Source organism: Tachysurus fulvidraco, chromosome 23 (assembly GCF_022655615.1).
Source record: "Tachysurus fulvidraco isolate hzauxx_2018 chromosome 23, HZAU_PFXX_2.0, whole genome shotgun sequence".
Classification (NCBI taxonomy): Eukaryota; Metazoa; Chordata; class Actinopteri; order Siluriformes; family Bagridae; genus Tachysurus; species Tachysurus fulvidraco.
Window position 1 is genome coordinate 14,589,472 of NC_062540.1, and position 24,410 is coordinate 14,613,881.

Here is a 24,410-nt window from a genome sequence, read left to right on the forward strand (position 1 = left end):
GCTGTTTAATTCTGTTTTAAATGCCAGTCTATGTGCATGCTCATCCACACATTGTGATGTCTTGGTTTGGTTGTCTTAACACCACCCCCACACGGTTTCGGCAAGGGTGACGATTTCAACAAGCCGGCCTTAATAGAATGTTAACACTTACTGCCATGTTTTCATTCTGTCTTAGTTCATTTCATGTGTAAGCTATATGCATTCATATGTCCACCATGTGTTTTTCAGTAGGGGCACTTTCAGTCCAGCGTATCTACCTGGTTGGGCAGAAGTAAAGGCAGGTGAATCTCGGCGTGTTCTGCGTCAAGCAGGTTTACAGCGTCTGTGGCTGTAGCAGGTGGCTGTGGCGGGTCTGAAGCAGTCGATGGTGGCTCTATCTGTAACTGAGGCTCTCCTGAATTGCGCAGAGAAAGGGAGAGTGGAGGAGATGGCCTTCTACGGATGTGAGAGGAACAGCAGCAGGGCAACAATCGCCCTAATGCTCTCTTAAAATCCCTCATGAACAACGGGTAGATAATCGGGTTCATGGTGCTGTTACAGTAACCAAGCCAAGTAATGGCATCAAATAGTGAAGGAGGCACACACTCGCAAACAGCCTAAACAAACAACACACAAAGGTCACCCTGAGGAGCAAGAAGGAGGTCAATATGCAGAGCAGGTTAGAAGAACAGAAAAGGTCACTGATGTCTAGCATGTGCAGAGAAAAGGTGAAGGGGAGGCTTGAGGGAAGATGAAAAGGGTAGGAAAGTGTGTGTGTGTGTGTGTGAGAGAGAGATGAAAAGATATTCACACACCATATTGAGTGTGAAGAAGAGAAACAGACAGACTGGGCCCAAAAACGCTCTTTGCTGGTGCTGTTTTCTGTGGGCGAAGAGTGTCAGTGCAGATGGGGGGTGTGAGCTGGTTGATTAGTGAATGCAAAATGGGTCTAATTACAGATATATATAGGGGAGTTTGTGTCTTTCAAACATCAGACTATTAAGCATTGTTTATGAGTCGCCATTGAAGTGTGTAATTACATATAATTAGAAAAACGATGTGCCTTTCAAGCAACCATACAATGTCAAAAATCAAACCGAACGAATTCCAAGATGACTTTCAATGACTGAGTAGTTGGAGACGCCTACCTGTGCCATATTGGTGATGAAGAAGGGCAGCCATGCACTGAAGAACAGCCCCAACAGCACTCCAAGTGTTAAACTAGCCTTCAGCGCCTTCTTTCCCTGTCTGTGAGCCAGACGCCTTTCGCTGTTTACTGACAGCTGTGAGAAGGAAGGACAGAGGCATTCATTTTCCTTCAGTATGGCATGTTCTCTAAATCGATGGCTGCTTGTTTATGTTCCCATTTCTCAGAAAATAATGAAATAAATGTTATGCATTTTCGAGAGCATTATAAATACCCTTTTGAACATTTTTTTTTCTTTCAAGGTTTTCCTGCACAGTTTTTATTTGATTACATGAAGGACATCATGAGCAATTTATCTACTATTATGTACTGGGAAAAAATTAGCTGAAAAATAAAAAAACAAGGCTAAAGCAGGGCATATGGTTTCATAATTCAGTTGCAAAGGGAACATTAGTGAACATTGTACTTTTGTTATTTAATATTTTTGCCATAGTTCAGTTCTTTTCATGAAAAGCATCCCTGCACTCACTTTCTTAATTGCCTAGCTAATGTTCTCACCGGAGCCTGGTGAATCACTGGAGGATCCTGTTGGCTGTAGTCATCTATTTCTTGAGCAGCATGTCCAAGTGATGGAGGACGGGACGGTTCTCCAGGTGAATGTTGTGGGTACGGAGGATATGTAAGAGCTTCTACTTGACGTGCCTGCCTCCTTGCGGCCAGTAGGATGCGGCAGTAAGTAAAACAAATGGCCGTCGATGGAAGGAAAAAAGTGAGGAAAGTGGCAACCAAGGCAAAAGGCAACGTGACACGCAGGCGGCATTGCAAAGACAGCATGCCAGAGTTGGAGATCTGGAAGTATGAAGTTGGGTAGTAAGAGCTTAACCATGGGACAGTGGTGTTGATTATGTCATGCCCGGAATGGTCCTGCGTACGGCCCAGACTGTGCCAGTCCATCTCAATTGGCAGGAAGGAAGTTAGTGCTGCCAAACCCCAGGCACCACCCACAAGCAGCAAAGCCCGGGGAGGGGTCATTCGCTGCTTATAGCGTAATGGAGAGATAATGAGGAGGTAGCGGTCCAGGCTGATCACACATAAGTTCAGGATGGAGGCGCTGCAGCACATGACGTCAAAGCAAAGCCAGACCGGGCAGAACCCGGGAGAGAGTACCCATGTCCCACAGAGCACGTTCAACATGGCAGGAGGCATAACCACCAGCGCTACCATCAAGTCAGATAGAAAGAGGGACACAAGAAAGCAGTTTGACGTGCAGCGTAATGACCGGTGGGCAAGCACCAGTGCTATTAACAGGATGTTCCCACAAGCTGTCATCAGAATAATGAGGGACATAATGACTGCCAGGAGCCATGGACCACTTCCACTGATGCTCCACACATCATTGGTATGAACGTTGCTCTTGTTAAGGTTATGATCCACAGCTTCTGCTAATGAAAGCCTGTAGCCGCTCATCGTACAATCCCGCTTGTAGTGTCTGGTCTCATCTGTTGTCTTTCAGCCACATGGAGACAAGGTGCCAATACAGATATCTCCAGTTCACCTGGTTCAGAAAGCCTACAGGTCACATGCCTCTCAGGTAAGCAGAGATAGCATCCTGTATTTGTGAAAATCCCCTCCAGTCTCTTTCTAGCATGCTTAGAACAGCTTCCTGATATTGCTTTCAGAAGTGGAAGAATTCAGTTCAGAGAAAAGCTGAGTGGTAAAATTGCACATTGCCTGTCTATGTCTGGCTTCTTCCAAGCTTAGCACCAATGTGAGTAATCCCGTGCTTGTCAAGTATGTTTCAAAGCAGTGTGTCATGATGACACACATTGGGGGAGGGCAAGCAAGAGGTGGGCTTCATTGTGAGTGTGTGGAAGAGAGAGAGAAAAGGAGAGAGACTCAGTGCTGCGAGAGCACAAGAATCCGGTGGTTTATACATGTAGGACTTATGTAATTAAAAGAATAATGGTATACGAGATTATAAGATCCATGTTAGTGTATGTGTTGCATATGCATTTGTGTAGTGTTCTATCTGCAACTGTCTACAAGTATACTACAGGTTTGTGTATTTGTGCACTTTTTTTTTGCCTTCTTGCTCCTAATCCCTGTGTCTTCCACTTCAGCGTGTCTCCTATCTGAGCATGCTGGCACTGAGAACAGAACGTGTCTGAGCGTTGCACTCTTAATACATGCTTAGGCACTTTCACAGTCAGAGTTAATTACAAATTAATGAAGAGGGGCCTTTTTATGTACACTAAAGAATAATTTCGAAACATTTAAGCAGATCATTTCATGTAGTCTTTTTTTATAGTTACATTATGATGCATTTTTTTTTCCATACACTGTTTTATATTTGAGTAGCCGTGTTTTTCGTGGAGTAAATCGGTGGCATGGGAAAGAGTAAGCAATTAGATAACTGAACTGACCTCAGCAAAAGTTTAATGTAAGGTAATGAAAGGGAAGAACTCTTAAAGAAAATAAATCCAGACATTTTGATTTAGAAAATTCTGAGTACATTTGTATGTGGACTTCAAGTTAAAAAAAAATGGATCATCACTGGTATGTTATAGCGAAGAGATGAATGCGTCACACACTTACGATTCAATGTAAATTATTCATTTGCTTCAGATCTTATGACAATTAAAAAGTAAAAAATTGTGTAGAAATCTCAGAGCATGTTCTTAGCAAATGCATTGTTTGACTACTGTGTGGTTTATACAAAAACATCAAAGAGGACACAGATCATGTCATAAAATAGTGTTTTATAAGTGCACAAGCGCCAGGGTACATCGTTCTCAAATCAACATTATCCAACAATGTGATGGAGACGGACTTTCCGGTTCAGGCATAAGGATGCTGGACGATAAGGAGAAATCTGCAGAAAGATATCAGTCAGTCGAATCTCAGACAAGCAACAAAAACAAGTGAAATCCTGCACTGGACCGATGCTATTGCTCCTGCAACAAAACAGAAAAACATGTTTGGTTATTACAATAAAATCATAGCTTAGCTACTTAAACACACTGAAACAGTAGGCCTTGTCCGTGACTGTGTCAGCGTTGTGTTTCCAAGTGGAAGCAAAATTACAGTGCTTCTTATTTATTCCAAAAATATCAGCTGCTTGGCCTGCACAACATGACTCATTGTATTTATTCTATTCTTCCAGAATGAGAGAATCATTTATTTGATTCACCCGTGGAGATGTTCAGAAATATCGAATCAGTAACAATATCAAATGACAGTAATCACAGCATTATGTTATTACTTACAGGGTCTACATTCATGGTTCATTTTATTATGTTATGTTTTATAAACCTTCATGCAATTATCTAATCAGGCATGATGCTGCAACAGTGAAATAAATCAAATCATGCAGATTCACGTCAGGAGCTTCAGTTAACGTTCACGTCAAATGAAAGGTTTGATCCCAGTGACTTTGACAATGGCATGGTGGGTGTTGTGAGGGTTTGAGTACTTCAGAAACAGGAATTTTCTCCATGTCCTGGAATTTTCTCACACAGTTTATGCATCATGGTAGAAACACCATGTTGATGAGGAAGAACAGAGGAGAATGGCCAGACAGGGAACTCTTTACAACCGTGATGAACAGAAAAGCATCTCAGAACACACAACACACTGAACTTTGAGGTGGATGGACTACAAGAGCACAAGCCCACATCCGCTTCCACTCCCGTTAGCCAAGAGGAGAAATATGAAGCTGCACAAATGGGGCAGATTTACTACCATTCTTGGGGCAAAAAAAATCTAAATCAAGCACAGTTCAAAGAAAGTTTGATAAATCTGATAGCACAAAAAGACACTAAATGACTTATTGTTTTAAAGTCTGTACAGAATAAAGGAATTTCACATTTGTTATATGTAATGAGTTTAGTGATTCTGGTGATAACTTTCCTATGAACTAGCAAATGTGTGCCACACATGTCACAGGGGGACACTACTACATCACATTAACTAATTAATTAATTGGTTGATTGATTAAGACAATATAAGTTATAAAGTTTCATATAAAAGTTGTATGGGTGGAGGCTATTTTCCCAGGCCAAATTGGACCAAATGGGAAATTAGGAAAAAGTACTGATTTCACAAGGGAAATGGTTTTATAGGTGTGAAAGCCTAAATCAAACAGGTTATTAACAAGATGAGCGTGTCAGACAGGAGCTACAACACAAGCGATGTGTTTGGGGGAAAAAACTCCCAAAACCCAAATAAATACAGCACTCCTTTAAATGTTCACTCTAAAGATACAAACCCAAACACACACCAAACATTATGTTCAAGGAGTAGTGAAAAAAGCTGAATGACTGACAGGGCAGTAGAGACATGATTACATTTTGTTGATCCAAATATTATTACCTTCTTGCATGAGAGAAAAAAACAAAAACAAAAGTTGCTAGTCAAGCAAAATAGTTCAGAGTAATGAGGTTCTGGCCTCCAGTACCAACATAAATAACTCACTCCAAGTGAGTATTTTATTCATGCTAACATTCACTGAGAGTCTTGTTTTACTTGAATTTTAGAACGTTTTACAGATTGATATATACTTATTTTTAAGTATGCATACCTAACTTCTGAGCATTATTTTTAACACTGCTTCCTGCTTGACAATATATAGTTGTTACTGGTTTTTCACACCAAATCTCTCACAAATGTGTATTTGATGTAGACTATAAATGAAGGACTGGTTATTTAATGATGCTTTAAAATGCACTTTTGGTGATATATGTATTATCCACTCATTTCTTTTTTGCAATCAAGTGTGATGACTCTTTAACGCAAGAGGCGACAACAATACTTAGCTACTTAACTACAAAGCTATGAATCTTTTCACAAGTACAGAGAAAGGCAGTTTTTATAAGTAATATGCATAAGTATTTTAGTATGCATACTTAATTTGCCTACTAGTTTTAAGTATGCATACTTACTTTGCATACTAGTTTTAAGTATGCATACTTAATTGGCATAATAACCATTGACATGTGAAGCACTCAAACTGCTTAATGAGCCTTTTTAAAGCCTTTTTTGCACAGTTTAATGATTTAGTATTAAATGAATACTTATGCTGATTAAATGTGAAAGGCAGCTTTTAGAAGCAATATACATACTAGGTTTGTTTTGGGTTTTTTTTTTCTTTTTAAGTATGCATATTTGTTTTGTTCCATAATAACTTTTGACATCTCATTTGGATTACAGATATGAACAAAAACCATGTTTAACATCAACACCGGTGACTGACTTTATATTACAGTTAGAAACTTTCAGGAAAGCAGAAATATCTCGCATAATTCGTGTATTAATGTTTTATTTTAATGGAGTAGGGATAGAGTTTTTTGCTGTTGTTTTTCCCTGCATGTCTTCATACTTGGTCATTTCAATGTGATATCTTCCACCAATATACTGACCTTTGTAACATTCCTGTGCAGGAGATATGGGGTCCTCAGGTCATTCTGGCAGTTGGAATAAGCCATGCCAAGTCCTGCTCCTGTGCCAAATGCGATTGGCATCGTCCTACCTGTAATCATAGGTGAAATGCTGTCACAGTGCATCACATCATTATAACTAAAGCAGGTTCATTATCACACAAAAACACTCACGTTTGAAGAAGACCACAGAAAAGACGATACCTAAACCAAGACCAGCACCTACAGGAGAAAAAATACATCATTACCTGCAAAAATACACTTTTTTTAACTACACAAAAGCAGTTTGTTTATTTATTTATTTATTTGTTTGTTTGTTTATTTGTCACTGGGACGGTACATATAAGCCAATGTTATTTACAGACTAGCTTTAGTTTTGATATCAATATCGAAGGTTAGAGCTCAGGAAGTCTGTAGCTAAAATAGCTAAATGCTAAGTATGAATGCAACCTCGAGAAGGAGCACTTAGCATGAAAGCTAGCAGCTAATCAGCTAGCATAACCCTGACTGAAGGTAACTATCATGTAGTGATGTGTACTAGTTTATAATGACTACAGGACACTCTTACCAACTTTAACAGCGCAGTCTGCAAGGCAGCGATCCCATTTCTGCCCCAGTTCTTTCTCAGACATGTTGAATGTGATAATATTAGCAAATGGGCTCGAAGTGACTTTTAAATCAGAAGGCTAAGCTGTCATGTTTTCTCCCTAAGTGTGAGGTCACATATTCATTAAAGCACTACTGCCACCTTCTGGACAGGCGAGGGAAAGGCGTTTATAATAAACCACACTCTGCTGCAGTCATTAATTAAATTTTCCTTAAGGTAATTTCATCCAAATTTTATCCCATTAACATTTACATTTCTGTCATTTAGCACTTTATCCAGAGTGACTTACAATTTGTTTCCATTTATACAACTGAGCAATTGAGTGTTAAGGGCCTTGCTCAGGGGCCCTAAAATAGTGGCACCTGGGATTTGAACTCACGAGCTTCTGATCTGTAAGTCCAATGCCTTATCAGTTGTAGGCACATTGATGGTGTGTTTTATATTATGATTATTCTGGCATTTGTCTTGATAAGTAACACAAAATGGGAACTACAGTAGCACCTGATATATTAGGCAGCAAGTAGACAGTCAGTTCTCAAAGTTGATGTGTTAGGATCTGACACTTTACTTTGACAAGGGCCAAATTGTGATGGCTAGATTAGAGGATATCTAAAACAGAAGGATAATCAGTGGGATGTGGTAGCCTAGTGGTTAAGGCGTCGGATTACTGATCGGAACGTTATGAGTTTGAGTCCCAGGTCCATCAAGCTGCCCCTGAGCAAAGCCCTTAATGTTCTGTTGTATAAATAAATAATGTGAGTCTGCTAAATGACAGAAATGTAAATGAACAGTGTCATGTGATAATGCACACAGAGAACTTTAGCTAGATGATAGCACACAATACATCCCAGCTTGCTGTCTTTGTGGCCTGAATGATCAGAGATGTTTTGGTGGTACAAGGAGGACCTACATTATATTAGCCAAGTGTTTTAATATTATAGGTTATCAGAGTATGACAGATCTACACAGAGGTCTACACTTAGGGAAAAAAGTATTAAAAGTCACCTGGGTGTTAAAATGTTTTGTACATGTATTATTTACCTGCAAAGAAAAATAAAGACATTTTTATTGTACATGTAAGATTTTATTTGGACAGAAATTGTTTTTAGAATAAAGCTTTAAATGTAGATAATATGGAGTACAGTTTAGAACCCTGAAAGTGTATAGAGAAGTCATTCATTCTGAAGTAAGGAATATTGTCTTCCCTCTGCTTTAAAATGCACTCTTGGTGATATATTGTCCACTCATCAGTGCTTTTCAATCAAAAGTGTGATGACTCTTTAGTGTAAAAGGAGACTCCAGTATTTAGCTACTTAACTACAAAGCTATACATCTTTTCACATGTACTGAGAAAGGCAGCTTATAGAAGTTATATGCATACTAATATTTAAAGTATGCATACTTAATGTGCATACAAGTATTTTATTATGCATACTTAATTTGCATACTAGTTTTAAGTATGCATACTTAATTTGCATACTAGTTTTAAATTTGCATACTTAATTGGCATAATAACCATTGACATGTCTGTGTTGGTAGATTTTTTTCTGCATGTCCTCATAAAAATATTTTTTATGCCGATTAAATGTATTTATTGATCTTACTGATGTCAAAACAGTACTGAGTCAGAAGCACTCAAACTGCTTAATGAGCCTTTTTAAGCCTTTTTTTTCATAGTTTAATTATTTATTATTAAATTAAATTAAATACTTATATTGCATACAGATTTTTAGTATGCATACACATTTTGCAAACATTTTTCATAAACACACTTATGTTTCACATCTCTTAAAAATGGGGGGAATAAGAAAAGGAAAAAGTTTTAACTTGCAACTCTTTGCCAGCCATACAGGACTTTCTGCTTAATAGCAGACATTTGGCTTTGTTTTTTGTTTTGTTTTTTTAAGCATTCTGCTAGAAAAACATAATCTTTAAAGTGGTGTCCTGCAAATTTGTGAAAAATGTATCAAGACAAGAAGCATTTTGAATTTCAATAAACTTCAGAATGCTTTTGCATTGGTCATCAAGTTACCACACTTTATTTTTTTAATTATGTTTGACATTTTTATTTAAATAAAAAATATATATAATGCAACAACCTAATATGTGGACATTCACAGCACCCAATGCTTAAATCTTGATCTTTACTCAACCAGCACCATTTTCACCCTAAATCTATGTTTTGGATTATTAAAGTGTAAATTAATATAATAATTTATTTTTTAAAAAAAAAATTAAAAAGCAATCATTAAAACAAACCAATAATATAATGGTGCAGAAGCAAGACATCTGTGGAATTGCATGGCCAAACATTTTACTAGACTTAGAAATGAAATAGAGGAAATACATTTATTTGAATAAACACTGCAGGCCATTCAGAAACACGGATACAAAAAAGTTAATAAGTGTCTTGCAAAAGTATTTTACTTGGTTACTATCCAGAGACTTTTTTTGGTGAAATTAAATTTTCATGCTAACATCAGGTAATAGAAGTGAGTGATAACTTTTATACAATGAACAATACATCTGCAAACATATTCAGCTCTAATACACTGACTGGATGCCTCAGAATCTTTTATTAAACTATGCTCTTTTGGATAATTGTTTCAGGTAGTGGCTTGTTAATCGTCATCGCAGGTAACTAATCTCACCAACAGTGTGTCCTCAAAAATTTTTATTGGCTCCTTTCAACTCTTTTCCTAAATATGAATAACAGAGTGTGGGAAGAATAATGAATTTTTTTTTTTAGTTAAAATGCCAAGAGGATTGTCAAAAGTGCACTAAACAGAAAAATAATTCAGGAATGATTCAGCCTAAGAATCAATGTGCAGTGGGATTGAATACTTTTGCAAGGCACTCTATGTTGAGGTCAATTTCAGGTTGCATGAGGATTTCAATTTGTTATAGATTTGTCTTCTATTTAAACAAATGGAGGCTGAGCGTCTTTCCTGAGACAGAAAACAACATTCCCCCTAAAACTCTATTCAGTGGGTAAGAAAATTCCAGGTTACACTGAGACCAGTCAGTTAGACCAAAAAGCCACAACACACATGTACATCAGCAGGTGACCTGAGAGCGTTCAACAGACATTGCACTGAACTGTAGGCATAACTGTAAGCAATCTTCAGACATCATCACTCCTTGTCAATAACTTTGGGTTTGGGCTCTGTGTCTGGTTGGCTTGCCTCTTCTTGCTGTGGTTTTAACACAGTCTTACTGATGGACAAGAGGTCATGCAGCTCCTTGTTTTCGATCTGAAGCAAGAAAAAAAAAAAAGGACAAATAAGAACAAATAGCAGCTGGCAGAACAGTACTGAAAACTAAGACAAGGAAGGAACTGTAGTCATGGCAACAGGCAAAAAAAAAAAGGCTCAAAGCATGAAATCGCACCTGCCTTTGTAACCCTGCAATACTTCTCTACAGGAAATACAAACCAAGAAGTTGCAAACTGTAAGGGTCCGGTTCAGAACCAGTTTCCTGACCTAACATTAGTGCAATATAAGTGCAAAGCTGCATAATGGAATCAGACATGGTTCTGCACCTCCAGCTGAGCCAGTCTCTCTTTCACAGAACAGTAGTGCTGGTCATCCACTTGTACAGCTCTGCGCATTACCTGGCCCATCTCACAAATCCGCTCCAGCTTGCTCTGCATCTCCTAGGCAAATCACAAGAATGAGTTCATTAAGTTTTCGCAGGATGGTACAAAAGTCTAATTATTACTAATAAGTCAGTATTATTTTAAAACCATGTTGTAAACCAGTTCATTTATCTAAACCATAAAAATGTGCACTTATATAACAAAAGATGTAGACAATAATTATAATTGTGTTTTAGAGTTTATATAAAGATTAGTAGTTGTATTAATTACCATATGAATAATAAGTAACTGGGGGAAAAAATAACTGAAAAAATTAAATAAAAACAGTTCTTTGTATCAGATGCATCATTTTTTTGAGCAGAGAAATATGTACCTTGGCATGATCCTCATGAAGGCTGAGCACAGGCTTGGTATCCATCTCCTTCTTTTCCATCATCAGCTGCAGCATTTGTTTCCGATATCGGCCCATGATCAACTCCAGAGCATACTGGTGCTCTTCCAAAGAAAGCCAAAGCTCTGTGGAATACATGAATACATCGCACTAAGCAAATGTTATAAACTAGTGTCCAAAATGTAAAATGTACCAGTCATCTGAAAGCACGTTATCAGAAATGTCGATTAGATATAAGGGAATTCAGAACTGTGCCTTTGTTCTCTTGCTGAAGTTCCTTAATTTGGGTGTTCTCTTGTGTCAGGAGAATGTGTGGTTTGGATTTAGACAGCTCCTGATATCCTGGAATTGTTTCCATGTACTGAGAAAAAAATCAGTCACGCTGTTACTGAAATGAATTATAGCTTACTGAGTATTATTTCTTATAGCTTATTGAGGCCAGGCGGTGTTTAATTACAGTCCCAGGGAATCGAGTTTAACAGTTTTTTAAACAAAAAATAAAAAAAAATACATTTTAAGCAATTCTAAGCCATTTTAAAGTCTATTTTGTCCAAAATATTATTTATATCACTATTTTATGACTTCCAAGTGTACAATCTAAGCATAAGAACACAGCCAATTAAAACGTATAATGTACTTAAGATGCTGAACAACTCAACTTTGACTGGGACAGAAACATAACCAGTGAATTCACCTCATCAGCCCATTATTACAGATTCAAGACTAACACTAATCTCTGCATGTCTGTAGCCTTCCAGAGCAATGTGACACCTGTATGCTTACACTAGCATCAAATTAGCCTCCTGATTTTGTGTTTAAAAAATTAAAAATTAAAAAATAAAAAAAAACCGAGGATTACCTTGTCAGGAAGAGCATTTCCGACTTCCTTCATGCAATGTATTCTCTGGTTGAGAACACTGGACTGCTCGATTAGACTTTCAGCTGCTGTGTCGTGATCTTTTAATCGCTCCAGCAAGGTCCGAGCATCAGACAACACCTTTTCCAGGGTGCACGACATCGCTATACTTATCTGAAGTACAAATTAAGCCGTAATTATGCCCATAAATTGTGTCAATCGACGTCTGAAACACGTATCTAGCTAGTTGTTGTAAACACTGATGACTAGCTAGCTAGCAAGTAACTAAAAAATATTGAATGGTCTAGAGATATAGCTTCGTTAGCTACATCGTATTCTCTGCCTTCGGTCTTAGACTGAAATATACATTTTATTGAGTTGACCGACTGCCATTATAAGAGCAAACAACCCCCATAAAAACAGCAACAACAAACCAGACTTTTAACTTTATCTAAAGCTAAAGATGGGCGCGCATTTCTGACGTGTTTCCGGTTTCCTGTTGCCCGGGTTTTTGAGCTTCAGTGTATAAGCTAGAGTAATATAACTGTTTATTCGTCGTCACAGAAAAAAGTAGTTAAGAATTAAATTATATGCTCATTAGTTTTAATTTAGTTGTAAATTATGCTCATAAAGGTTTGATAACATAATTGCATAACTTCTGAATAAACTTCTGTGCCTTTTTTAAACACAATACAGACAAGAACTCAAGGGGTGAAACAGAAGCAAATGATTTATTGCTATAAGACTAACTAGATTTTTACACAATATGGCAAGTAGAAATGAATAGTTTATTTAATAACAAAACTTAACCAGGTCAGAGTCATTGTATAAATTAGGCAGTCCCATGAATGCTGAGTGTGAGGTGGAAATACACTCTGGAAGGGACACCAGTCCCACATGGCACCGTGTACACACACACACACTCACAGACATGGCACCGTGCACACGCACTCGCACACATGGCACTGTGCACACACATGGCACCAGGCACACTCACACACACACATGGCACCAGGCACACACACATGGCATCGGGCACACACACTCACAGACATGGCACTGTGCACACGTATATGACAAAACTAGAGACTGTGGACATTTTTAGGCTTTCTGTCATCGTCCCTCTGTAATGTCTTGTAATATTAAGTTATCTATATACAACAATATAAACCATCCCTTGTTTGTCATGTGCCATACTTATCTAGTTAATTAATAATTAAAGAAATACATACATTTGATATCCCCCTTGTAATAAGCACCTAAGAAGAAAAAGCCAGTGATATATGAGAGATATTTATTTACAGAATTTATATATAGACACTGTAAAACTGTTTACAGTTAAGGCTTTTAACAGTCAATTTCAGCAGAGATTATATATTAAGGTGTATAAAAATTCAAAGACATACACACTTTTTTACATCCTGGCTGTAATACATAGAAAAAAGAAAACAATCCTATATATATACTGCATTGAAAGCTGTTGATACACCAGCAGTAATCTGGTTAGTATTAATATAAGTCTTCAGAATAATTGTATATAAGTCTGAAAACATATAACTGACACATTTAAAAGTTAGCTGGTCCACTTCTTCAGTATCCTTTCAGCTGTTTATTGGTATCAGTGTGCATGGTGATGCCACCCATTACTGAGAAAGCAGATTCCCTTTCCCACCAGCTGTTGTGGGCCGGAGCTTACAGTGGTTGTGGGCATGACGAAGGTTGGTACGAGACACTCGAGCGAAGCAGGAAGCTAGAGTTCGAGAGCTACATCCACAGGGGGCATTCTTGTAGGGAAAAGATTTTGTGTCAAAAATAAATGATAGAAAAACATTCAAAGTTAAGTACACACATCTAAATTCTTTCATCAGAACCATGTTAAAAAGTAAAAAACTGCTGATGAGGGATCAGAAATGCAGAACAAGACACAAAGTTTAATAATTACAATTCATAAAAATACATACTTTACAATTCCCTGGTATTTTATATTTAATACTCCTTATATAGTTAATGTTACCTACCTCCAAAGCAGCAGGTCCAAAACCCTTGTGCTTACTCATGGGTGTCTTGGTCTGGTTTGGACACTGACCCTGTGTTTGTGTCTGGGTTGTTTGTGGCACATCCTTTCTACCCTGTTTCATAAATCTATGATTAACAATTCTAGTGACACTGTCACTCCTTCCCAGTGGGACTGTGGGAATCCGAGAAGGAGGAGCTTCAGTTTTCTTTAATCTTGCTGAATTTGCATGATCCGTGCGTATATCCTGTACTTTTTCCCCTCCTTGATTTGGTGGGCTTGGTTTCTCTCCACGACCACACACATTGCGGAAAAATTCTTGAACCAGACCATACTTGTGGATCCCTGCAGTGCTACGGCCAACAGGCTTCTCACTGTTACCCCTAAATGTTGAACTGGGTTTCATGTTGCTAGAACTGCAATGAGGAAGACCCCATATTCTATGTTCTTTAGGGGGCTCCAACCTCGAGGAACTGGTCAGAGATGATGATGAGGACAAGGAAGCTGACTTAAAAGAATAAGAGGAATTTGTGGTGTTGGAGGAAGAAGAGCTGGAGGAAAAAGGGGATGAGTGTCTTCGTTGTTGCTTGGGTGAAGTTGAGCAAGATAGAGACTTTTCGAATGGCCCAGGCATCCTCTCCAGAGAAGATGAAATATTTTGTGAGTGGGCAGACACAAATGATGTGACCCTGGGTGACCGGGGTCTGCTTGCCGACACACTTTGATAGATATCGGTCTGAAGTCCAACACTATTCACTTGTGACTGAGTATGAGTCTGGGTTCCTATACTGTTTACTCCAACAGTGCGGCTACCTGAGATACTCCTTCTTCTCTGTTCAAGCGCACTAGCTGTCATTTCTTTCATGTCATCACTCAGATTTTCTGAGACCTCCCATCCACTGAATGGTAAGCAGGATGAAGATGAAACACCAGGAGACTGGAAATCAGAAGATGAATTCGATCTAATAACAGCATATGGACTCTGGTCTATTGTGGTCTGGCACTGAATAGGTAAGGTACCCTGCCAGGTATCACAGACATTCATTTCATTTATACGTTTAGAGTGGTGGCATTGTGGTGCCCTATTCTCCTGTTTCATTTCACATTTATTTTCATCTTCGAATGGCACAGCACTTAGAAGAATCCTGCGAGTTGATGGAGGACTATAGTATATACGGATGTCCGTTTTCTCCGGGGCAGTGTGGCTCTTTTTTGCTGTTGTCTGCTTTAGATTCAGACCGGAGAAACTGGGTGGCATGATGGGATAGTCCCAGGTCTTCCATGGATCTGCTCTGTCTACCAAAGCTGCATCTTGGCTGAGGTATATCCAATTTTTCTTGGTACTCTTGATTACATGAGACAGAAAGTTAATTATACATATTCAGTCAAATTAATTTTCTTCATTGTAAACACATATCTATGAGCAATGTAAATTACGTTTTGCATAAAGAAAACACTACCATAAGTCACTAAAACACCATCCTAGATGTCTACTGTAACTGTCCAGAAAGTGATAAGCCTAAATTTTACAAGGCCACAAAGTGAGTAACATGGTGTTTTATACTTTACAGCACATATTAGATATAATAATCACTGGTGTTAGATATGTACATGGAAAAACTGCATACAGTGCAAGATGGTCTCCTGCACAAAAACAGAAAATTATATTTATAATAGCAAACATGAATTTACCTCAGTGTCCTTGTTTTGCTTGCCCCAGTCCAGTTGAGCTTGCCCCAGTCCAGTTAGGAGATCCTGAGGTTTGCAGTTCCAGTTGCGCTCACATATTTTCAGTTGTCTAGTCACATCAATAACTGCAGCGTGGGACTCGTCTAAAAGGTTCTGCAGTTCCTCAAAATAATCCTTTTGCAGTTCCATCTTTGGGTCTGGGGAATCCTTTGTGTCAGTTGTATCCTCCAGCTGTGTGTATTAGAAAACACACAAAATATTAACTGTGCACTTCAAATACATTTAAACTCCTTTAACCTCATTTAAATGTAGCCTGGTACAAAGCAATGGAATCGTCACTACATGGATTCACTCTTGTATTCCTGAAACATACAGCAAAATCAGGAATGTTGGTTCAAATTTCTTCCGGATAAGAAAACAGTCAATGTTTTTTACAATCAGAAAAAAAACAAGACACAAGATATGCGAGTTTGGAAGTATTCTGATCTCTTTCCCTACTTACAAGGCTCCTGAGCTGTGTACACTCGACAGTCCATGCTTCTTTAGCTTCAGCAAACTGTTGTGCAATGTGCTGGCCAGCGCGGTATTCCTCCTGTAGCTCACAACAAAGGTCGTGCAATGCTGCCTTCAGATCTGAGAGAAGTGCACTGTTCACCTGGGGAGATTATTTGAATAGAACAATAAATACCTGCTGTATCAATCATACTAAATACATGTAAAACATGTATTTTCAACAAATTTAAATCACCATGCTTACACAAATGCTGTTCTTCTAAAATGTTTTCTGCTAAAATACCTGCTTGTTGCACTTTTCAGGAGGTTTTGCTTCTTCAGATGTGTTGCACGTTTTCTTTGATCCCAATAAGTCAGTTTTGATTTGAGGATAAAGATCCTTCTGCAGGTCCATCTTAACATGATATGTGGTTAGACAATTAGCATATGAACAAAATGAGCTAATAACCGTCTTAGCATACTGTTTCTGGATCCTTAGTCAAAGAAACACTATTACTCTCCAGGGACACAGGACTCACTTTTACCAAAGACACGAATATGGTATTATTCTTCTGATTTCCATAGTCATCAATCACATAATTAAAAGCTTCAATGTTCACATTGCCACAAAAAAATATTCTCAGTAAATATAGCATTACCTTAAACATGTTCTTGTCTTCTTTAGATGGTCTCTCCCCTTGGCGCCATTTCTGGAGGAACCAGCGGAGTTGTACTGTGAGAAGCTCAAGACTGTTACTGTTCTGCTTCTCATTGCTGCTGGAATAGCAGGTATTTTTCTCAGCAGGACCTGGCTGTGATACTTGTTGAACTGTTTCCAGCACCTTCTCTGCATTTGTATATTGACCAGTTTCTCCAGGCACAGAATTTTTCAGAACATCTATCTTCGAAACAAAGGTAAATAACTGGGTCTGTATCACCTCCAGTTCACTGGTCAGGGGACTCATCATGGGATCCAAAACCCATGGATTATTCAGGCAATGAGAATCAACCTCAATTTTGCTGGGGATGGGGTGGCTAGATATACATTTTTGGTTAGACATTGGTAAGAAACCATTTTTTGCTGGTTGGATTAGGCGCTGGATAATTGATCTAACTAACATAGCCTGGTCACGGATTGCAAGCAGGGCTTCTAGGTCCTTCTTGCTAGCAGTACAACTCTGCTCTTTTTCTGCATTCTCATCGCTTTCAATTTGGTCTTGAGGATGGTTTGTTTCCACGTCCACTGCTTCCTCCCTTAAGATGTGACTTAATGGACAGTTCTCTACTTCTGCTACACCCATTGACTGTACATTGCCTTCAGACACTGGAATCCTTTTATGTGTAAAACTATTGGCCTCTTTCCCTAGAGACAAAGCTAGACAATTCTCTCTGCCCTCTATAACCTCCTCTTCCTCTTCCTGGCCCCATCCAGCTCTTTCTCGCATTTCATTCATCTCTGCCCTCAGCCCTCGGTTCTCCACCTCCAGCTCTACAATCCGTCGGCTCAGCAGCGTAGCTTCTTCTTCCACCAGACGAAGATGAACTTTGACCTCTGCTTCACGTGTGTGGGCAGAGTTAATGGTCCCTTCTACAGCCTGAGATACATCAACATCACCATAAAGCAGCCTGTACTTGCATAATTCTTCTCTCATGACCTCACATTCTGCAGCCATCTTAGTGAGCTTCTTGCACATAAGTGCTGATTCCTCTTTGGCAAAATGGAGCTGGCATTTCAAATCAGCACTGTCATCCTATTAAACAAAGAAATGTTTAATTTCAATATAATATGTTTAATATAGCAATTCTCTTTTACAGCATACATTATCATTGGAATGTAATGCATTGAATTCACCTGTGGGGAAATCTTCTTTTCACACTTGCTCCCAGTAGATCTCAAACTTCTCCTCTTTAGAGAATTTTGTGATAACATCTATAGGGGAATTTAGCAATGTTTATTCATTTATTATGTATTTATGTATCGTAAATCGAGCCTTGCACTGGTCCACTAAGGTATAATTAATGTACATTTAATGTTTCCATCTGCACTGAATGAAGCATTTGTAATTCAATGTTTGCTCTGGTACAATATTATAATGCACAGTTAATATTTCTTTTTGCTTAAATATTTTCTTTAGATTGTTTTTATCCTATGCACCAATGCACCCAGGCAAATGCTCCTTGTACATTTAAAACACAAAGTACGTGTCAATAAAGTTGATTCTGATTCTGAATAAATGAAAGAAAAATAACTTGTACATATATGAAGGTAAAGAACATCCACAAATCTTTTCATAGATACACAGTGTGTGCTTTTGCCATTTTGGAAAGTTTGAACTTTAGTGCACTGCTCTACACACTACTGCATTGCTAATGAAAAGCATGCACTTCTACATAAACACCCCCTAAGTAGGTGCATGTGTGTCTAAACCTGATCTTAACTACATAAAGAACTTCTGTTTTGTACAACTTGGTGTCAGTTATGAAGTCTAACCAGAGGTATTTTGTTGATTTAAGACAGTTAATTCAAGGGATCTTAGCTTGCTAATAAAATAATGAACAGAATGTAATTTTGCTTCTTATGGTCTGGCAATGTTGTACACTAATACACAAACAGTTCCCTCTATTGAAAACACAAGCTTTTTTTACTGTAGGCCATTCAAAGGGTTAGTTAGTTCAAAGTTTTGACTCTAGGTACAATATTGCGTTCTCATGAAGTCCAGGATAAAGGCCTGGATTCATTACAGCAGGCTATTCATGCGTGCTGCTCTGAGTATGACAAGAATCTTATCATTAGTCTCTTTGTCTCCTGCTCTGTCTGACTGTTTCGCTAGTGTTTAGGTAATTACTGGATGCTAAAGCAAAACACCTACTAGAAGTACAAATAGCCTCAGTTGTGTCTACATTCCCAGTGGATATTATAGCATACTTAAATGCATAAATAAAACCATTGACACAAAAGTAAATAAAATTTTATATTTCTTTACAAAATCCATGAAAATCTTGCTTCCTTTTTGATTCCCTCAAATCTGGCTTTAACAAAAGCATGCGTTTAGTGTTATAGAAGATAGCCGTTGCAGTAGAAACAACTGTCCGCAACCATAAATCAATATTCATTTGCATTAAACATAAACAGATTAAACAGAGGCATCATAATTTTTTATGTTTTTTTTTTTATTGCTGCTGAGTTGACTTGAGAGCTGGATAATCTGTTTGTGACTGATTTGCTCAGCTCATGAGGATCAGAGAAGGGCAGCAGCTGTTTGAGATGAGCGACCTGATCCTAGCTGCCGCTATCCACTTCTAAGCACTGAATCCTGGATTAAAACTTTGAATCAGTGCTGCTACAATCAATCCCCAGCCTCTGGATCAAATTGTTTTGAATATAGATAGTTTTCAATAAAAGACACAGGGATGACTATTTAAGATAGCACATCTATTTTGTTCTACGTAGCACCATGGTCCTGGAGAAACATTGTCGCATTTCACTATGTACTGCATCAGTGACTTGACTTGACAACTTGAAATGGGTAACTGAAAGGTAAGATGCACATTAATCCCCTGTTTGCTGTGGTAGCAGACAAGGACTTCCTTCTCTTCCTTGCAGATTAATGTCTAGAAAATTACCTTCTCCATTTTAACCTCTTTTCTATACTTCCACCTCTCTTTTTCTTTCCCTGCACCCACAAGTGAGAATGACAGCTGTGCTTTGAATCCTATCCCTCAGTTCTCATAGTGCTCTGCCTTGCCCAGAGAGTCAGCTGTTCGTCACACCCTTCATACATATAGTCGAGGTCAAGGCCGGACTGACACCCTAACCTTCTGAGAGAGAAGGAGGATGGGTGTACAAACTTTATGGGGAACATTTAAAACACTTGTTCTAATCCATTTTTGTACTACATAGAAAATGTTTCAAAAATACACTAATTATTCATGCAAAGAAAAAGGTACAAAGAATTTTCTGTTTCTGTACCTCTCTAGATTTGTTCATTTCTGCCTGCAGGACCTGCTTTGCCACCTCCAGATTCTGGACCTGCTCCCGCAGCTCTCCGTTTTCCCAATCCAGCTGCAAGTTTTTCTTTTGCACTGCCTCAAGCTCAGTGTGCAGGCGCAGGGACACACTTTTTGCTACCTAAAAGAGGACAAATTATACTGACTTAGTGCAATAGACAACACAAACCAACACAAACCTCCTTCATGGAAAAATGCTCCTCAGGTTGCTCAACTCCCTTGAGCAAAAAAATGAATGTACTCTATTCAACACAAGATTTCAGTGACCTGATGTTCTACAGTTAATTTAAGATGTAGTGTTATGAAAATAACATATGAATCCTATCCAATGGCAATACCAAGGCTAAAAGTTTCATGTGACTACACCATGATATTCAGTATGGGGTTCTGCTCTGTGCTGGTGATTGCTGGTTTAAAGATCAGTAATGTACCGCGACCAAAGAACAGCACTGTATTGCTTTTCACTGTTTATAGAGTATGGCTAGTGGCTGTGGCCAGAAATCACAAATGATGCACTTTAAGAGAGAACCCATTGAGACAGCTCTAATGTGAAAGCTAATGTGAAAGACACATACATCCAACTGTTCCAGACTGCACAAAACATACTGGGGTATCTATTTCTCATACATGTCTCTAAAATAGATTGCCCATGGACATGCCCAGTGTGAACACAGACAGCTGCCAATAGACTTCCTCCACTGATGCTGCTGGCCTTGACATATATCCTCTCTTTTTGAGTTTTTGTGTGTCTTTTAATTCTTTTCTCTCAGGTCCCAGACATATAAAAATCTATTTTCTTATAAACAAAATGGTTACTGAGGAGAGCCTTCTTCACAATGCAAAGATGTTAGAAGCTTGTTGAGTTTTTAAAGATCAAAGATTGTATGCCTACAAAAAATAAAGAGTTTAAAACCGAAATTCTTTCACAGTATGGGGCAATCTTCAAGGAAAGTGCATACTGATGTGGACTACCCCTGCTGTGTTGATTAGCTTTTAATGTTCCTGCACTACTCTCTTCTCCTGATTGGCTGATGAGTTTAAACCAAAAAATGCTTGTGTTGTGAGTGGTCTGCCACAAAACAGCAGCTGGCAAGCAGAACACACAGGATTTTTCCCTCTGTTTTACCGTAAAACATATTTGAACCACATCCAAAAAGGAAAGCCTCCCACTACACACTCTATAATGAAATATCAGGCATGTCTGTATAAACTTGAATATCCTTGCACTGAAATGGAATCATTGCCACAATCTTTAGTAAAGCTTTTAGTACTGTGGGCCTGACCTGTTTGAAAAAAAAAATTTAAACGAGACCATACTGAATCACAAAGCCCTGATTCATTTGCAAAGGCCCATAGAGAAACATTTAGATTGTATAGCATTGTATAAACTTAGCACATGCCCTGAACTGATGAGTGGTGTGGACTGGCATCCTTCAGATTGTTTTTTCTGTGAAAGGAAGTTACTCGTTAAATCACAAGTTAATGTGAGGAAAGTCTATGACTAAATGGACTGACTAAATTACACACTGAAAATATATGATACAATAAAAGGAATGCTTGATCTTCCCAGAAACATTATGATTCATTGAATCATGAAACGCATGCTGAAGATCCAAGATATTAGTACCTTCACACATTTACTTTACCTCCTAACAGTCTGTGCTAAGAATACTAACCTGGACATCATGCTCCAGAGTGCGGATAAGCTCGCTGTCCACCTGGCCAGTCTGGGCAACACGCAGGCTACGTCTCTCGGCCTTGCGAAGGCGATACTGCAAGATGCGACATGTCTTGTTGGCCTGTTCCAGCTGCTGTTTGATCTCATGTAGCTGGTACATATCCTCCTCCATATAGAGGTCCCTCATCTCCAGCATCTCCGAGCGTAGCTCATCCAACTCGTCCTGAATGAACAGTAAATCTTGATACTGCAAACACTATGGCTTCATTAACTATCTAATTTTTAACAATGTAACTCATACTGTTTATATTATATACTTTTCTAATGATGAGAATCCTGTTATATCATTAACAATGAGAAAGAAGGCAAAATATATTCTTTTTTTGTATGTGAATTGTCTGCTCTTTTAACAGACATCTTCACATTCAAATAGAGCAAAAAAAATAAAAAATACAATATAGCAGTTACATTTAACTTAGTCATCTAGAGATGCAGATTCAAGATCACATGGTAAATTACTAGTTGTACCAGGGGGCTTGTGGACTAGGGCATATGCGAATGCACATTGTTTTGGCAAATCTGAAATGAGCATTCCACAACAGACCTTTTCAGCTTGAAAAAATCTTTAGAGGTACTAGCGTCCTTTAAAATCTAAACACAGTAATCACATCACCTCCTGTTTGACCTTGTCCTTGTGCTTCATGTCAGGGGCAGTAAGAGATGATGGGACAGTTAAACAGTATTAAAGGTTCTTTTAAAGAGAGAGTAAATCCTAAATCCTTTCTGAACATGTCACATGCAATTTGCTCCCAGTATTTAGCAATGGTTCCATCTATATAACCTTAAACTTAAAAGACACTCATCTGCATACATGCTTGTCTCAAACCATAAATTGATGGTTTGTAAATGTGTCTTTCACTGGGAGATTGAATGTAGTGCACCTTTAACAGTGATAAATGTAAGAACCTTAAAGACCACAGTCCTTTCACTCACATGTCAAAGATATTAAAGGTATAAGATCCTCACCATTAAAGTTACCGTCCATGTCGCAAATAATTGTACAGTTTAGTATGAAGACTATTGACCATTCTAATTGAATAAGAAACATAGTTTATAACATATATAACATACCAAGCTTTTCCTAATCGTACCTTTAAATAATCATTTTCTGATCGTAAGTCGTCGATCTCCCTCAGCAGGTCATCATGCGTTCTGTCCCCTCTGAGCTCTAAACAGTATACAGAGGTGAAGTAGTCTCTGTTTCTCTCTTCTATACCATGTGCTGGTGTCAGGGTGCCTTTAGGAAAGTCACATTCGATCATATCGTCTACTTTTCCTCCCCAACACTCTGTTCTCTCTCCATCTGCGCCTACGTTGTCTATTTCACAGTTGTTGGTCTGCTTGTCTGCTCTGTTTTCCTCGGAAGTGCAATCGGACGTCTCTGAGCTGCTATCCGACTTTCCCTGGGAGTCTTTACTCAAACCATCACCTGCGCTGGAAGCCTCTGAAACTGTCCTAAGTTTGTTTCGACTCTTCACTAAGCCTGGAGCCAATCGCCTGCCTTTCTCATAGCGTTTCATTTCCTTTCGGCTGCTGCTCGGGTCCCGCTTTGGTTTTGAATGCGCGTCTATAGGTTTGCTTTGGTTCATCTTGAGCGCTTCTGCTATAATTGCCTCGACTTTTGTTTTCGTCATACGAGACACACAGTGAAAATTAAAGAAGCAGTAATAGCTTGACAAATTTCAAAAAAGTTAAACAACTGATTCTCTGTCTGTATTTTTATACAGAGGCGCGTAAAACCGAATGGTGACTATGCGCTCAAAGAACTAGACGCGCGGCTACACCAAGTTCAGCACACCCATTTTGGCAGGCGAAATAACTCTAACCAGGTTTTTTTCTCGTGTGTGTGTGTGTGTGTGTGTGTGTGTGTGTGTGTGTGTGTGTGTGTGTGTGTGTGTGTGTGTGTGTGTGTGTGTGTGTTGAGCAGTTTTGAATGTAGATCTACCCGCCTCCTATGGGATTATTCTCTCTCTCTCTCTCTCTCTCTCTCTCTCTCTCTCTCTCTCTCTCTCTCTCTCTCTCTCTCTCTCTCTCTCTCAAACGCCCAACTTGGCATTTTGTGGTCTATGGAAAAACACGATCTATTTTATTTATTTCACGTTCACATTTAGTCAGTTTGATGAATGTACAATTTTACATTTTAAATTTCATACTTTTTTCTAATTGTGCAGAAGCTAAATGGGCCAGATGGAGCTTAATTTTCTTTTAGTATCCTGAATACAGATACTTACACTAGAACATTGGGCATGAGATGGAGACAGTCTGGGCTTGACCATCGGAGAAGTCCACCGAAGGGCACCACACACTCACCCACACCCACCCCCTGCACTCACCGACACACACACACACACACACACACACACACACACACACACACACACACACACACACACACACACACACACACACACACACATAATATTTTAATTTCGGATATATGTTTTACATCAGCACAT

General features: G+C 38.7%; 4 protein-coding genes across 5 annotated transcripts; all 4 read right to left on the reverse strand.

Moving 5' to 3' along the window:
• Positions 1-32: 32 nt before the first annotated feature.
• On the reverse strand, positions 33-2,926 carry htr6 (5-hydroxytryptamine (serotonin) receptor 6). The gene is made up of 3 exons (XM_027170503.2): positions 1,685-2,926; positions 1,128-1,262; positions 33-596 (listed from the first exon to the last, which is right to left on the reverse strand). Exons 1-3 carry the CDS (start codon positions 2,591-2,593, stop codon positions 240-242), a joined length of 1,401 nt encoding a protein of 466 aa, XP_027026304.2. The 5' UTR covers positions 2,594-2,926; the 3' UTR covers positions 33-239.
• A 939-nt stretch (positions 2,927-3,865) lies between these two features.
• Positions 3,866-7,307, reverse strand: micos10 (mitochondrial contact site and cristae organizing system subunit 10). The gene is made up of 4 exons (XM_027170502.2): positions 7,130-7,307; positions 6,736-6,783; positions 6,544-6,653; positions 3,866-4,080 (listed from the first exon to the last, which is right to left on the reverse strand). The coding sequence occupies exons 1-4, from the start codon at positions 7,191-7,193 to the stop codon at positions 4,072-4,074; spliced, it is 231 nt and encodes a 76-aa protein (XP_027026303.1). The 5' UTR covers positions 7,194-7,307; the 3' UTR covers positions 3,866-4,071.
• A 2,191-nt stretch (positions 7,308-9,498) lies between these two features.
• sike1 (suppressor of IKBKE 1) lies at positions 9,499-12,493 on the reverse strand. The gene is made up of 5 exons (XM_027170767.2): positions 12,017-12,493; positions 11,413-11,518; positions 11,140-11,282; positions 10,710-10,823; positions 9,499-10,422 (listed from the first exon to the last, which is right to left on the reverse strand). Exons 1-5 carry the CDS (start codon positions 12,173-12,175, stop codon positions 10,303-10,305), a joined length of 642 nt encoding a protein of 213 aa, XP_027026568.1. The 5' UTR covers positions 12,176-12,493; the 3' UTR covers positions 9,499-10,302.
• A 797-nt stretch (positions 12,494-13,290) lies between these two features.
• On the reverse strand, positions 13,291-24,274 carry si:ch211-197l9.2 (protein SOGA1). 2 transcript variants are annotated; one of them, XM_047806773.1, is made up of 10 exons: positions 24,186-24,274; positions 21,893-22,117; positions 20,179-20,337; positions 18,061-18,138; positions 16,868-17,959; positions 16,513-16,623; positions 16,219-16,371; positions 15,720-15,947; positions 14,032-15,372; positions 13,291-13,797 (listed from the first exon to the last, which is right to left on the reverse strand). In XM_047806773.1, the coding sequence occupies exons 1-10, from the start codon at positions 24,228-24,230 to the stop codon at positions 13,657-13,659; spliced, it is 3,573 nt and encodes a 1,190-aa protein (XP_047662729.1). In that variant the 5' UTR covers positions 24,231-24,274; the 3' UTR covers positions 13,291-13,656. The 2 variants fall into 2 exon arrangements, with proteins under 2 accessions (XP_047662729.1, XP_027026076.2); XM_027170275.2 differs by lacking the exon at positions 24,186-24,274 and adding an exon at positions 23,046-23,803.
• Positions 24,275-24,410: the final 136 nt, after the last annotated feature.

Excerpts from the sequence above, each read along its gene's own strand:
- htr6 (XM_027170503.2), bottom strand. The coding sequence starts at position 2,593 with ATGAGCGGCTACAGGCTTTCATTAGCAGAAGCTGTGGATCATAACCTT. Across the intron at positions 1,263-1,684 it reads CAGTGATTCACCAGGCTCCG|CTGTCAGTAAACAGCGAAAG; the intron begins GTGAGAACATTA and ends TCCTTCTCACAG. Across the intron at positions 597-1,127 it reads TCATCACCAATATGGCACAG|GCTGTTTGCGAGTGTGTGCC; the intron begins GTAGGCGTCTCC and ends TTGTTTGTTTAG.
- sike1 (XM_027170767.2), bottom strand. The coding sequence starts at position 12,175 with ATGTCGTGCACCCTGGAAAAGGTGTTGTCTGATGCTCGGACCTTGCTG. Across the intron at positions 11,519-12,016 it reads GAAATGCTCTTCCTGACAAG|TACATGGAAACAATTCCAGG; the intron begins GTAATCCTCGGT and ends TTTTTTTCTCAG. Across the intron at positions 10,824-11,139 it reads TTCATGAGGATCATGCCAAG|GAGATGCAGAGCAAGCTGGA; the intron begins GTACATATTTCT and ends TGATTTGCCTAG.
- micos10 (XM_027170502.2), bottom strand. The coding sequence starts at position 7,193 with ATGTCTGAGAAAGAACTGGGGCAGAAATGGGATCGCTGCCTTGCAGAC. Across the intron at positions 6,784-7,129 it reads AGACTGCGCTGTTAAAGTTG|GTGCTGGTCTTGGTTTAGGT; the intron begins GTAAGAGTGTCC and ends TTTCTCCTGTAG. Across the intron at positions 6,654-6,735 it reads TTCTGTGGTCTTCTTCAAAC|GTAGGACGATGCCAATCGCA; the intron begins GTGAGTGTTTTT and ends CTATGATTACAG.
- si:ch211-197l9.2 (XM_027170275.2), bottom strand. The coding sequence starts at position 23,588 with ATGACGAAAACAAAAGTCGAGGCAATTATAGCAGAAGCGCTCAAGATG. Across the intron at positions 20,338-21,892 it reads CTCTGGAGCATGATGTCCAG|GTAGCAAAAAGTGTGTCCCT; the intron begins GTTAGTATTCTT and ends GTCCTCTTTTAG. Across the intron at positions 15,948-16,218 it reads GTACACAGCTCAGGAGCCTT|CTGGAGGATACAACTGACAC; the intron begins GTAAGTAGGGAA and ends TAATACACACAG.